General features: G+C 47.2%; 1 protein-coding gene across 1 annotated transcript in view; it reads right to left on the reverse strand.

Moving 5' to 3' along the window:
- Positions 1-12,501, reverse strand: part of EXT2 (exostosin glycosyltransferase 2) — a 102,150-nt gene that overhangs the window by 29,527 nt on the left and 60,122 nt on the right. Inside the window, exon 8 of the mRNA XM_004682888.2 lies at positions 6,353-6,542. Coding sequence (XP_004682945.1) covers positions 6,353-6,542 — 190 coding nt within the window. The remainder of the gene's footprint in view (positions 1-6,352; positions 6,543-12,501) is intronic.

The raw sequence follows: 12,501 nt of genomic DNA on the forward strand, positions 1-12,501 counted from the left end.
CGCGCGATGCGTGTGCTCAGACGCCTGCCCTCTGCGCCCGCCGCCTGCCCTCTGCGCCCGCCGCTCAGACGCCTGCCCTCTGCGCCCGCCGCAGCCCGGCCTCTCCCGCGCCCCCCACCAAAACTATTCACCCAGTGAGTGTAGCCTCTTATTTAGCACATCACCCACCGCGCCCTCCCGGCCACCCCACCCGCACAGGGTTTGGTTTCTCATCATGACCAATTTACAGAGTAAATATCAAATTTCTAGGACCAATTATGCGGGATTTTCTAGTATACTGAAAAACACCAACCCATGACTTGCCTTGCATGTTTTCCCCCACTCTACTTTGAAAATGATTGCAGCATTTCAACCGCAGATTCCTTATTTTAAAATGCTGCATTTAGCACAGCATGAAATTAATAATGCTGGTGCACCATGCAACAACACTGACCTCAGGGTCCTTTCCAGAGGGCAGTGCGTTCCTCACACGTGTGTCAAATGAGAACAGGAAAACTAGGGATCAAACTGCTTCCAAAAAGTCTGTCACATGATTGTGTGAAGATGTAGCTTTTGTGGGCTTTGAAGCCCCAGCATGCCTTGGTCACTCCCACGTCACCTCCCTGCAGAGACGTACAGGCGGGAGTGGCAGAAGGGAAGAGGCTGTCTTAGCCGATGGCAGAGTAAAACCAGCTCTCTTGTGCTTTACAACATAACCATGTAACACACTGCCAGGGGCTCCTTGGAAGGGGGTTGTGTAAGTGAGAAGTCCTGCACTAAGGAAGCCTTAAAGCATGGATGACTCCAAAAGCAGCAGGCACAGACAAGATAGAAATGGAGATCACAGAAGTGACCCCCGAGGCCATTTCAAACTAGTCATGATGGCTGAAAATAGTCTCATTCCTGCACAGAATTATACAATCAGTATTTCTGGATACATGGGTTGGCACAGGACTGTGAGGCTGGGGGCTGAGTTCTGCACTGTCAACGGTGTCTGGGGCAATCGCTTTTGCTCTGGGTTAGGAATTAGCAGAGACAGAAGGGGCTTCTAATAAACAACTAGACACATCACCCTATGGTAACAATGTCCTTCAATCCTCCTATGGGGCAGACATTATTTACAGAGCAGTATTTAAAAGCTCAGAGTGCTTAAATAACTTGGCCAAGTCAAAGAGTTCATACATGGTAAGGCTAATATTTGCATCCAAATCTGTTTAGCATCAAACGCCAAGTAGGACCTGTACCCTATCCTGACCGTTTTCTCTAAACATAGAACAAAATAATTCAGTGAGTCTTCCCAGCACTCAATTCTTGCTTGCTTCTCACTCCCTCTTCCATATAAATAAAATCGTTATCATAAATCTCCTGTCCCTGTTCTTATAAACGTGAATTCACTGTAATCACTAAGGTGAAGGTGGTTACAGCTCTACCTCACAGACCAGAAATTCTGAAATCTGGTGTCAGGATTCCTCTGCGCTCTTAAAAATAGTTGAAAACCTCAAAGAGGTTTGTGTTTACATGGGAGATACACACAAAGACAGTTTACTGTACCAGCAATCAAAGCTGAGGAAATTTCTAAAACACAAGAATATGTACACGCAGGCTGGAGATGGGAGATCCCACCCCCACAGGAACACCCCACTGCATACTCGCCAGGAGGAGGAGGAGGGGGAAGGGGAGAGACTTGGTGTCCTCTTCAAACTGTTATGAAAATAGTTTCCACCTCACAGCCGCCCTGAAAGGGCCTCAGGGGTGTCCATTCAGTGGACTCTGGACCACACGCTGAGAAACTCTGAGAGAAGTGCCAAGCAAACTGCAAAATATGAAGATACCTGGGGTACCTGAACCCAGGATGTCTACAGAACCCTTAAAGAAACTAATGTGCCAGTTGTCAAGTTCTTGCCTCTCAGCTACAAGTTGTCCTTCAGTGCCCTGTTTGTGAGAACTGGATTGGACATTTCTCCTTTCTGGAGGGCATCATGCCGAGCCTTGTCAGAAGAGGGCGCTGGAGGGACACTTTGGGAGGAAGGGGTTTTTCCTTCTGATTCTGGTGAGCCTCCCCGCCCCCGCCCCCCGCCCCCCTCAATATTTGGCCATCAGTGCCATCAGGGGCACTTCGCTTCAGCAAGTTTAAGTGATACATCCAGACACAGCTTCCCAGAAGTTGTGCAGACACTCCATCCAGCTTCCCAGTGAGTTCAACAGCACCTCTGCAGGCAGCTTCTGGCAAGTTCTGTGGATGCCCCCAACAGCAATTCAGCTGGGGTTCTCCAAGGGCTCTACCAGACTCCCGAACCCTGGGTGAGGGTGGGCGGGGTTACGGGGCAGGTGGTTTTCTTCCTGCCAGCCTGGCCGAACCCCCACCTCTGGTACTGTGCAGTGGCTGCAGCCACACACTCTCCAACAAGGTGTAGTTCTCAGACCTGCCTGGGGAAGAGGCTCCCCCAAAATTGTACTTCCTACCGATTTTAGGCTTATTTTCACCCTCAATAATTCTATTACTGGTTAATAATTCTTTATATTAAACTCCTGTTTGAGCTTCTGTGTGGGTCCTGCCTCCTATCTGGACCCTAGCATGACACATTAGGGATCTCAAAAGAGTGAGCAGATTATAAAGGAATTGTTCCTAGGACTCTGAAGTTAGAAAACAGGATCAATGGCTGCATGAAAATGACAAGGAAATGAACTTAGACTCAAAACAGGCAAGGATTTTCTAACGGTGGAAATGATGGTAAGATGGAATAAAATGCCTGCAGCAGTACCAGGTGCCCCTGTATTGGGAATGCACTAACTGAGGGCCGGTATCTACTTGACATCAGAAGAGAAACGAAGCAAGATGTCTCTGAGGTCCTGAGATGGCGGGAGGCTGTAACATATCACAGAAAGAACAGCTCTGGAGACAGAGTCAAATCCTTCCTAGTGCACCCCTGCTGGCCATGTGATCGTGAGCAAGTCGGTCACTCTGAACCTGCCTCTCCGGCTTTGGAGACAGGCAGCAGCACCCTTTTCACATGTATGATATGTTACTATATCACATCATGTCACTTTCACCTTCACAAATGGATTCTTGTAAAGTCTTATGAAGTCACTTCTCTGATTACAGCTTAAAAAGATCTGGCAAAAGATACGGGTGACCGCTCAGGATGCAGAAGGAAACGGTGTCATAGCTAGAAATCTTCAGGTTCCATTCTTACTCCCTTAAGCATGCCCCTGTCCCTTGTGTCTCATCTGGTGATGAGCCCATAGTAGGAAAAATAGAAATATGAGCCTCCACTCATGCTAAGTAACCTAAAAATCAGAATATGTCAAACTCGTGGTTGAATTTATGAAAAACAAACAGCCGAGCCAGGTGACTTGATAATTTCACACTGACGAGTTCTAGTCTAGCTCAAAGGAGAAAAAGAACTCATATTAAGGAGTAATATGTATTGATTAATGGGCTTCTCTATACGGGATGCCAGGAGAGATGTGAGCAAAGAGAATTTTCACAACTTGGCAAAGGCACTACAAAAAGTTCAGGTTAACCGGAGATGGCCCAAATCTACCTGCCAATCCCCATCACAAACATCTGCAGATGCACAAAATAAATGCTCAGGTGATTGCCAGAGAGAGCCTGGGCTCATTCAGGAATGTCGGCGCTGTCCCGGGGACAGCTGGTCCTCAGGACCCTAGTTCCCGCAGTCCCAGACGTCAGCCGAAGGAAGGTCTCTGCTGCTGCTGCTGTCCGTCGTCTCTCCAGGGCTGACCACCTGCCACGCTTGGCCAGGCCCCTGCAGTCTACCAGAAGCATGAAAGTGGCACCCTGAGACGGGCGGAGGGGCGTCTCCTAGAGCAATTCAGATGTAAAACTAAAATCCGTGGAAACAGGAGGCGGAGTTAAATCTATCCCAAATGTACAACGGAACAGCTTCCTTCAGACCAAGGGCCGAGGACCAAGCTAAATAACCTCTACATCCACCTAGTTTGGAAACTGAAAATTTGGCAGGAGAAGGGCAGGGGCTTGCCTCATTTTTTTCCTGACAGAGCTCAAAATTAATGTGATGAAAGCTCACTGGAAATTTCTACTGCCTAGTCTAAGTATTTACTTAAATGTCAAGCCCAGCAATTTCGACTTAAACGTAACCAAAAGAAAAAAGAATTTGGTTGGGTTGGAGAGTGAAAAAGAGAAGGGGGGGGTAGGAATATCTGCCTACACTAATCCTCCCGGCAGCAGCCATGCCGACCACAGTATTTATTTTAGTAAATGCAGAGAAAGTGAAAAACATCACTTTTGCCTCTAATATTTCAAAGCTTTGGACTTGATTTTTAAAAATACATATATGTTACTAATGCTTACTAATGCCGCACATGAAAAATCAGATGCCTTTGTTGGCGTGAGGACCAGAGCTGACAGCCCCCGTTTACCCACTGAACAAACACCCCGCGGAAGATTAAACGTGGCTCACATCTCCCCAAACCACCACGTCGTGAGAACCAGAGCCCTGACCTAAAACCGCTCTTAGAGAAAGCTGGCCCCGCCTCCAAGCATGCCAAAGTGAGGGCCTGGGCGGCGGAGGGCTCCTCTCCTCTCTGGAACCAAAAGATTTAACCACTACATTTTAGCAGGGCCGACCAAAATTTAGCTCTGAATACCCAGGCTGTGCCGCTGGTATTCACAGTGCCCGTGCTGGGGTTTAGACTGAAAAAGAGGAAGATGAGGACTCCTTTCTCATAGTTTGCCAAGTTCTTGCCCACAAGAAGAGACTCAGAGTCACAATAACTAATCCCCCCAAGCCCCAAGAGGCTAACCCAGCCTCCTGGTTGGGCTAAGGAGTGTCACCGAGCGCCAGGCTGGGGCCTGGGAGGCGCCCTGCAAGCCAGCGGGCTCTGCGCTCTCCGTGAGCAGGAGCAGGCTCAGGAGCGTGAATGACGCAGGCGGAAATGCCGAGGTGTCCCAGAGCCCATGAGGGGCGCACTGGCTGCTTCGTCAAGCAGAAGCCACCTCCAGAACGAGGGGCGCAGCTCCAGCAGACGCCTGCTCTCTGCAGTGGCCACGAGAGGCGGGGAGCCCGGTCAGTGCCGCCGTGCTCTCCGCGTGCCCCTGCACAGCTCCTGCCTTCTTGCCCCTGACGGCCTCCCTCTTTCTCCTGCCCCATCCTTTCTCCTCTACCGAGAGTCAAATAAATAAAACAAAACCCAGAAAACCAGATGTTGGGAGGAAAAAGTGCTTGGCATAGAAAGATAGCTATTTTGAAAAAGCAATGTGCTTCAGGATATAAAGACCTACATTTTAAATGTTTTTTTTTTTTTTTAACTAAAGCATGGCTCCCTGAATATAAAAAGAAAGGGTATGACTCTCTCAGAGAACAAAAATTCCACCAAACACAAATTTTGAGAAGAGACTAGAGAATTTCTTGCGGCAAACAGTATGATTTGCCTGTGCTCTTCTTCCAGCCTCCACTGCAGACCCACTGCTGGGAGCTTCCAGGGGTGACTGTCCTGACTTCAGAATAACCAATTAAAAGGGAATAGCCATTAAAAAGTGCAGATACTACTGTCAGGCAATAAACCAGACCTTATCGGTGATAGTGGTACACATTACAAACTTCAAACCCATTCCTTGCTCTAATCCATCAGAAACTTCCTGGCTTTAATAGGCTATAAAAGGGCAGGAGCTTTGAAGTCCCTGGGATTAGGGTCAGTAACAGACGGACTGAATGAGAAACTAAATGCAGGTGGAACATGCTCTGTGTGTCCTGAATTAAAAACAAATCCAATTAATCAAACAGTCCTCAATCCTGGCTGCCAGCCAGCAGATTACGGGGTGGCCAAGGCAGGGAACAAAGGGGGGGTTGGGGGGGGTGCTGGTTAACCAATGGGAACATGCAGAGTGGGCTCACTCTGAGGTACTGACTCCGTCCTGGCAAGGGCATTCTCTGCCCATCTCCCAGCCAGAAGTGAGGCCGTCCTTTTTGAAGAAGAGCACCGTAGCAGAGCCGAGATAAGGAAGGAGAAAACTAATGCCTTTTAAACTGAGATTTCATGTAAACAAATCAGCTGAGATGGCTGAGGAAAGCTGAGCACTGTTTTCCCAAGGCTGCCGGCCTTTGATCCTGTGGATTCCTAAGCCCTCAAACACTTGGGCTACAGAACACGCCATGGGCTTGGAGTTAAATAGGCCACCCTAGAACAAGGGTGAGATGATTGGGAAAATTGGGGTCAGGCTGCCTCAGAAATGGCATCACTGTTGACAAAGCAGGAGAAGTCATTTGAAACAAAGGACACAAATAATCTGGCCACCCAAAATCACTGCAGTTGGGAGCTGTAAGAACAACCCCCCAACCCCCACCCCACCTGTGTCTTCCTGGACACACAACTTCCTCACCCATCTCACCTTCTGGAGGGTTCTTGTTTTGATTATTCCAGACAACTAGCAGTTTGGACAGACTGGGCACCTTGGACACTTCAGTGATGACCCGGAAGAGACTTTCTACTCGATCGTAGGTGAGGACGATGGCAGTAAAACCTTGGGACTGTGGTGGGATCAGGGGGAGGAAGAGTGGGTTGCTCACACTCCCCCATTTCTGTAAGAGAACAAATCAGTGTGGATCAGAGAAGAATCTAGTAATACTGGATTGAGCTTTCTCCCAACATTATCAACAAACCTGAATGCAGAGTGTTGGCAGCTTTGCCAAGGCCAACCCAGAAGCTAAGGAACTATGCAGAATCTTCACCACCTCTAGATCTGCACTGACTCTTAAGTTTGGCTTTGATATCACTGAAATCACAGTTTCTGCATGGCAGTTTCAACACAGGCATGCATCTCGATTCCCTCCCCCCCTTTACCAAGTGACAGTTACTTGAGACAACAAAGAAATGGGAGAAGAGACAACTGCTGATGAGCAGTCTTAGCTTATTTCTGAAAGACTGAGACGGGTTAACAACGTGGGGACAGAGCTCAAGTAGGAGAGTTAAGCCGAAGCACCTCCAAAGAAAAGCTGGCAGTGACACAGGTTCAAACTGGTGAACCCCACACCGATTCCATCATTAGGCTCACTGAACCCCTCGTAGGAAAGAGGAAGAGTGTGGTCGAAAACAAAGGGCTGGTCAGAGCCACGCGTACGGAGCAGCCAGAGGCCCGTGGCGGACCATCCCTTCACCCGACCTTCGGGCTTGCTCAGCCACAACAGAGCTTTTCTTCCCCATCCAGCGAGGGAAGAGACATTCACTCTCTGAGGAAACTGAAGCTCTAGCTGGAAACACAGGAATCACTAGAGGAAAAAGCAGGCTAAGTTCTATATTCTGAATGAGTCCTACAGTCCTCCACCTCCAGTTCCCATGCTGGTGGCTGTTGGTGAACGTGAGAGTTGCGCCCTCCGGCAGCAGGCAGGCCTCACACAAGGGACTTCTGGCCAGGCCCATAGTGCTTCCCTCTCAGTCCCGAACAGACCTTAGAATCACAGACGTTTCAAGAACATCTTTAGTGTAAACATACAGAAAAATGGGGACCAAGAGGAAATGGACAATAGAAGCAGAAGGAAATTAAAGCATTAATACAAATTACCTCAGAGAGAAAAGATTTTTCATTCATAATACAAGTATAAAATGCTATTTCTAACTAAAAACTTCCTACTGAAAAACAAGGAAGACATCTCGGATATCAAAAAAATGATTACATTTCTTAAAAAGTGAACTGAAAGATAGAGATGATAATCTAAGTAAAGTGAATCCCTTTCAAGTACACACATTTGAGGGACCCACGGTACCCCTCTCTCTGCCTGCTAACAGCAGCATATTCTGGTCTGGCGAACAACATTGATAGTGATGAAAAACATGACTGAAAGCATGAAAATATACAGGAGGTTCAACATCCAACTAATTGGCGGATCCTAAGAGAGAAAAAAGAATGTGAAAGAGATGAAACTTACTAGGAAAACTATTTCTCAGAATAGATGATATGACAGATAAGTTTTCAGACTGAAAGAGTCCAGTAAGTAATCAGCTTACTGAAATTTCACAAAAGGTAAAAACAATGAAACAAAAAACATTGCCAAAGCAAAGGACATTTTGAACAATGAGACTAAAGGGCATAAATAAAATACTTAAATCCAGGTGACAAGCATCTGAGTTCACCATATAATCCTCTCAATTTCTCTGTAAGTTTGAAATTTTTTCAATAGAATTTAAAATGTAACAAAGGCAATTCAATTTCTCTGCTACCAATGAAGTATTAAGTAATTTTTAATGTGGTAAAACAAGCAAAAATATCTTTACACTGATAATAGGAAAAGATTAATATATATATATATATTTAGATTTATTTATTTATGCATACAGAACTGTGGTACAGGCTAGAGGTGCAGGGACAGTGAGAGGATTCACCAGAGTCAGAGTGGGGAGCAGAACAGGCTGACTGATGAAGTACACTGCTGAGGGGAGCAGCGGGCAGGTCAGGAGAGGTCCGCCACACCATATGGGTCACCTCCAGGGCAAGGATGAACTCATGCTGACGTGGCTTTAGCTTCGTAGTGCTGTGCTTTAACCCGCTGTGCCACCAGGGAAGGCCCTATTTTAATATTTTAAATGGTTTTATTGAGCTATACTTCATATGGAATATAGTTCACTCATTTAAAGTAGAAAATGATTTCCACATATATCATGTTAATTTTTTAAAACTGTGGTAACATGATTACAACTGAAATGGAAAAAGGCACAAAATGATGTAAAAATAAACTATTATATTGTTTAAAAAAAAAAACAAGCTGTGGTAACATGAAAACTGCCATTTAAACCAGCTCTAAGTGTACAATTCAACGGCATTAAGCACAGTCACATCCATGTTATTATGTGACAACCCCAAAACCTAACTCTGTCTCTGCAGCAGGTGGTTCGAGATGAACTGTCCTATCTCTAAGTCTGGCTCTTGCGCCTCCCAAGAAGCTTTTCTCCTCGGGGATCCCCAAGGTTCCCCATCAACTTCATCCATGTCACTGGTAGACACCCATCACTACCTGTGGTGACAGCAGGCACATGGGATGCACCCGGGATGGACCTCAGGAAAGTGGACAGGATTCCCGGAGTCCGAGTAGCCAGGTCGCTGAAGCCCAAATGTCCACAATAGCCACAAACGGATACCACAGCCAAGCAAGGCTCCCCGGAAGGTTGACCTCCTCTTCCCATGGCATCAGGCCTGCCTGACAGGGAGTTTGGGGGCGGTGCCTAGAGTTCAGGTTTTGTGCCCTACTCTAGATTACATTCCAGGAAGACCTGTGATTTTTTTCCCCCCAAATCTTATGCTTCACGACTTTCACAGAGACGGAAGTCTGTGCTTAGGTCACAATTGCTAAGATCCACACTCCCTCTATCATCACGCCATCCCACTCACCTACTCCACCCAACACAGTGCTCTTAGGTGTGAAAACACCATTTTAAATGGAAATAATTTATTTTTTTTTAAAGATTTATTTATTTATTCATACAGAACTGGAGTACAGGCCAGAGATGCGGAGGGTGAGAAGATTCACCAGGGACAGAGTGGGGAGCAGAACAGGCAGACTGACGAAGTACACTGCTGAGGGGAGCAGTGGGCGGGTCAGGAGAGGTCTGCCATGCCATGTGGTCACCTCCGAGGCAGGCAGGGATCTAACTCATTCGGAAGTGGCTTTAGCTTCTTAGTGCAGTGCTTTAACCCGGAAATAATTTTTTAAAATGTTTTTTCAAAGAAACATGAAGCATATATTAATAACACTGAAGCATTTAAGATTGCCTGAGTACTAAGTGACAGACACTGTTCTTTACAAGTACTATCTCATCCGAGTCTCAAAACACCACCGCAGACGACTTAGTTATTACTTTTAATATCACAGATAGAATCGTAAGATTAGGAAGCCATGAATGCCGTGCGATCATTTGCCTGACCAGTGAAAGACAGAGACAGAGTGAGTGGAGGGAGGGCGGTTGACACTCAAGGCTACATAACCTGTAGGTGATCACCAAATCTGGGCTAGCAAGCAAGAACCTACACACACACTACGACTTCAAATGGTACCTGGAATAGTAACACACAGAATACTTAACACTGACGCAAAGTAAGCACATAAATTAAAAAAGGTAAATATACTTCTAACACAGAAGGAAAAACTATTAAAGCACCAACAAAATGGGGTCTGTTCTTGGGGAGGAGAGAAATGCTAACACACCTGCATGCCTTCGTGACATCCAAAAGGGGGAAATTCCCTGAGCCATGCAAAGTTGGCTTCTGCAAAGCAAATTCCTTGGAATTTAAACAGAAGCATCCATGAAAGGCATCACCACTCTGATTTCACAGCACTGCCAGGGAGAAGGAGCCACAGCCTCTGGCAAGTCAACAGGTCTGGCCTGGTCTTGTATGCCAGCTTCATGCCAGTTTCGCTGGGGAAGTGGATGGATATGAAAGGGGGGAGGCAGGAAGGAAATAATGGGTGGGTGGGAAACCAACAGTGACTTGTCTTGGGATTCAGTTTTTCCACACTACTCACTTGCATACCAAATAGAGCTTGAAAACCAGAGAAACAAAACGGCAGCACACAGAGGAAAAAGCACATCATGGACACAGTAAGGACTGAAGCCCGGCACCGCCCCCCACAAAGCAGAGACGTTGCAAAGGCTGTGGAGGCCACGCAAAAGCTGCCGGACACGTGTTTACTAGAGCCAGGTGAGGCACGTTGCCGGGCAGAAGGACTTCAGATGGGAGTCAGCGCACGGGGACCCAGCTGGGAACTGTGAGCCTTCATTGGGTTTCAGGCTCTTTCACTGATCACCTGTTGAGACCTGGGCAGAGTAGTTAACCTTTCTTGCACCTCAGTTTCAATAGCCATAAAAATCACATTAGTAACACTTTTTCAAGGTATATAGTATTGGCATAGTAATTACTTCATTATTAACATTTCTTAGTTGTTATTTCTTAGCTATCTTTTTTAAAAAGATGTATTTATTTATGCATACAGAACTGGGGTACAGGTCAGAGGTGCAGAGGCAGTGAGAGGATTCACCAGAGACAGAGTGGGGAGCAGAACAGGCAGATCAATGAAGTACACTGCTGAGGGGAGCAGCGGACGGGTCAGGAGAGGTCTGGTGCGCCATGTGGGTCAGCTCCAGGGCTGGAGGTTGAACTTGCACTGCAGCGGCTACGGCCAGCTTGCAGCGCTGCATCCTAACCTGTTGCGCCACCAGGGAGGGCCCGGCAGTCATTTATTTTTACCAATATTATTTCTGATACTCACTCAGTCAACAATTTTTTAGTATATACTAACAGCCTAGAATACTCAAATGCAGGGTGAATTCCTTCCCCCTGAAAATGTTCACCACCTGGTGGAGAAGACAGCCAGGTAAAAAGGTTAGTAACGCTGCATCAGAGCAAGTAGTAGAACAAGGCATTAAAGTTTGGTGGTGACATAAAAGGCCACAGGCTGGATCACCTCCGCCTTCTTGGAGGAGGTGAGGAGGGCGCCCCTGGGGGGACTCAAGGCTCAGCTGGAGGGTGCTGGCTAAAAAGCCCAGCAGCAACTGAGCAAGTGCACAGGCAGGCACAGAAGGCGAGGGCCCCCGCCAGGAGGAAGGGCACAGGGCCTGAGGGAAGTCAGTGCGGGCAGGATGAATCTACCTATGCCCAAGGGACAGGAGTTTGTTTTGTTTTGTTGCTTTAGTTTTTGTTTTTAAGTCCTATAATTTGCTTTCTGTTCATTTCTCTTAAAACCCTGTTTTCCTGAATATTTCCCATAATACCTGCACGTTCTATTTCAAAAGATCAGAAATAGGAAATGTCAGGCTTCTGTGCCGTTGCTCTTTCCCGCCTTAAACATAATCCCATGTGCCTCTGAACACAGTGACAGTGTGGAGAAAGGCAGCTTTAATTGGGGTCTATGCTCCTACTGCACTGGGGGAAGGTCAACAAACTAACCCCCAGAGAAAAGGCTTACTGGAGAAGGACATTTCAAAAGTGGCATTTAGTCACCTCTGAAATACCTTTAAGAACTGACCCCCTGCTGGCTGACCAAAGAGAGTGTCTACAGTCTGGGACCTCTTGACCCCACTTTCTGCAGGAAATCAAGCAAATTTAAACGTCCATAATTTACTCAGGACTCTGACTTCTGCCAGGGAAAAGGCAAACAATGCTAGCAATTAACTCTGGTGCCTGATTAAATCTCCGTTTAGGGCAAGAACGCAGGCGCCCAGCCACGGAGCCCTGCGAGCGGGCGGCAAGACCCATGTCCTGCAGCTGCACCTCGGAGCCCTGGCGTGGACTCAGCTCCCACCCACACTCGGTGGGGCTGTGCACTCAGAGGCCGGAGGAGACCCCGAGCGGAGAGGAGCGCGCCGTTCTGACAGTCTGGCGTCCAGCCCAAACACCTTGCTCGTCTCTCTGCCCACACTTTGCTTCTGATTCCCTTAACCAATTAGAGAAGCCCCAGTAAGAAATACAGATTGTTAAACTGCAGCCACAGAAAAGTAATCCACGACAGCCACAGCAACTGGCAGGTCACAGCGTCGGCTTTAGGAAAGTTT

The sequence above is a fragment of the Condylura cristata genome, unplaced genomic scaffold, assembly GCF_000260355.1.
Source record: "Condylura cristata isolate star-nosed mole 26May11 unplaced genomic scaffold, ConCri1.0 scaffold00015, whole genome shotgun sequence".
Taxonomy (NCBI): Eukaryota; Metazoa; Chordata; class Mammalia; order Eulipotyphla; family Talpidae; genus Condylura; species Condylura cristata.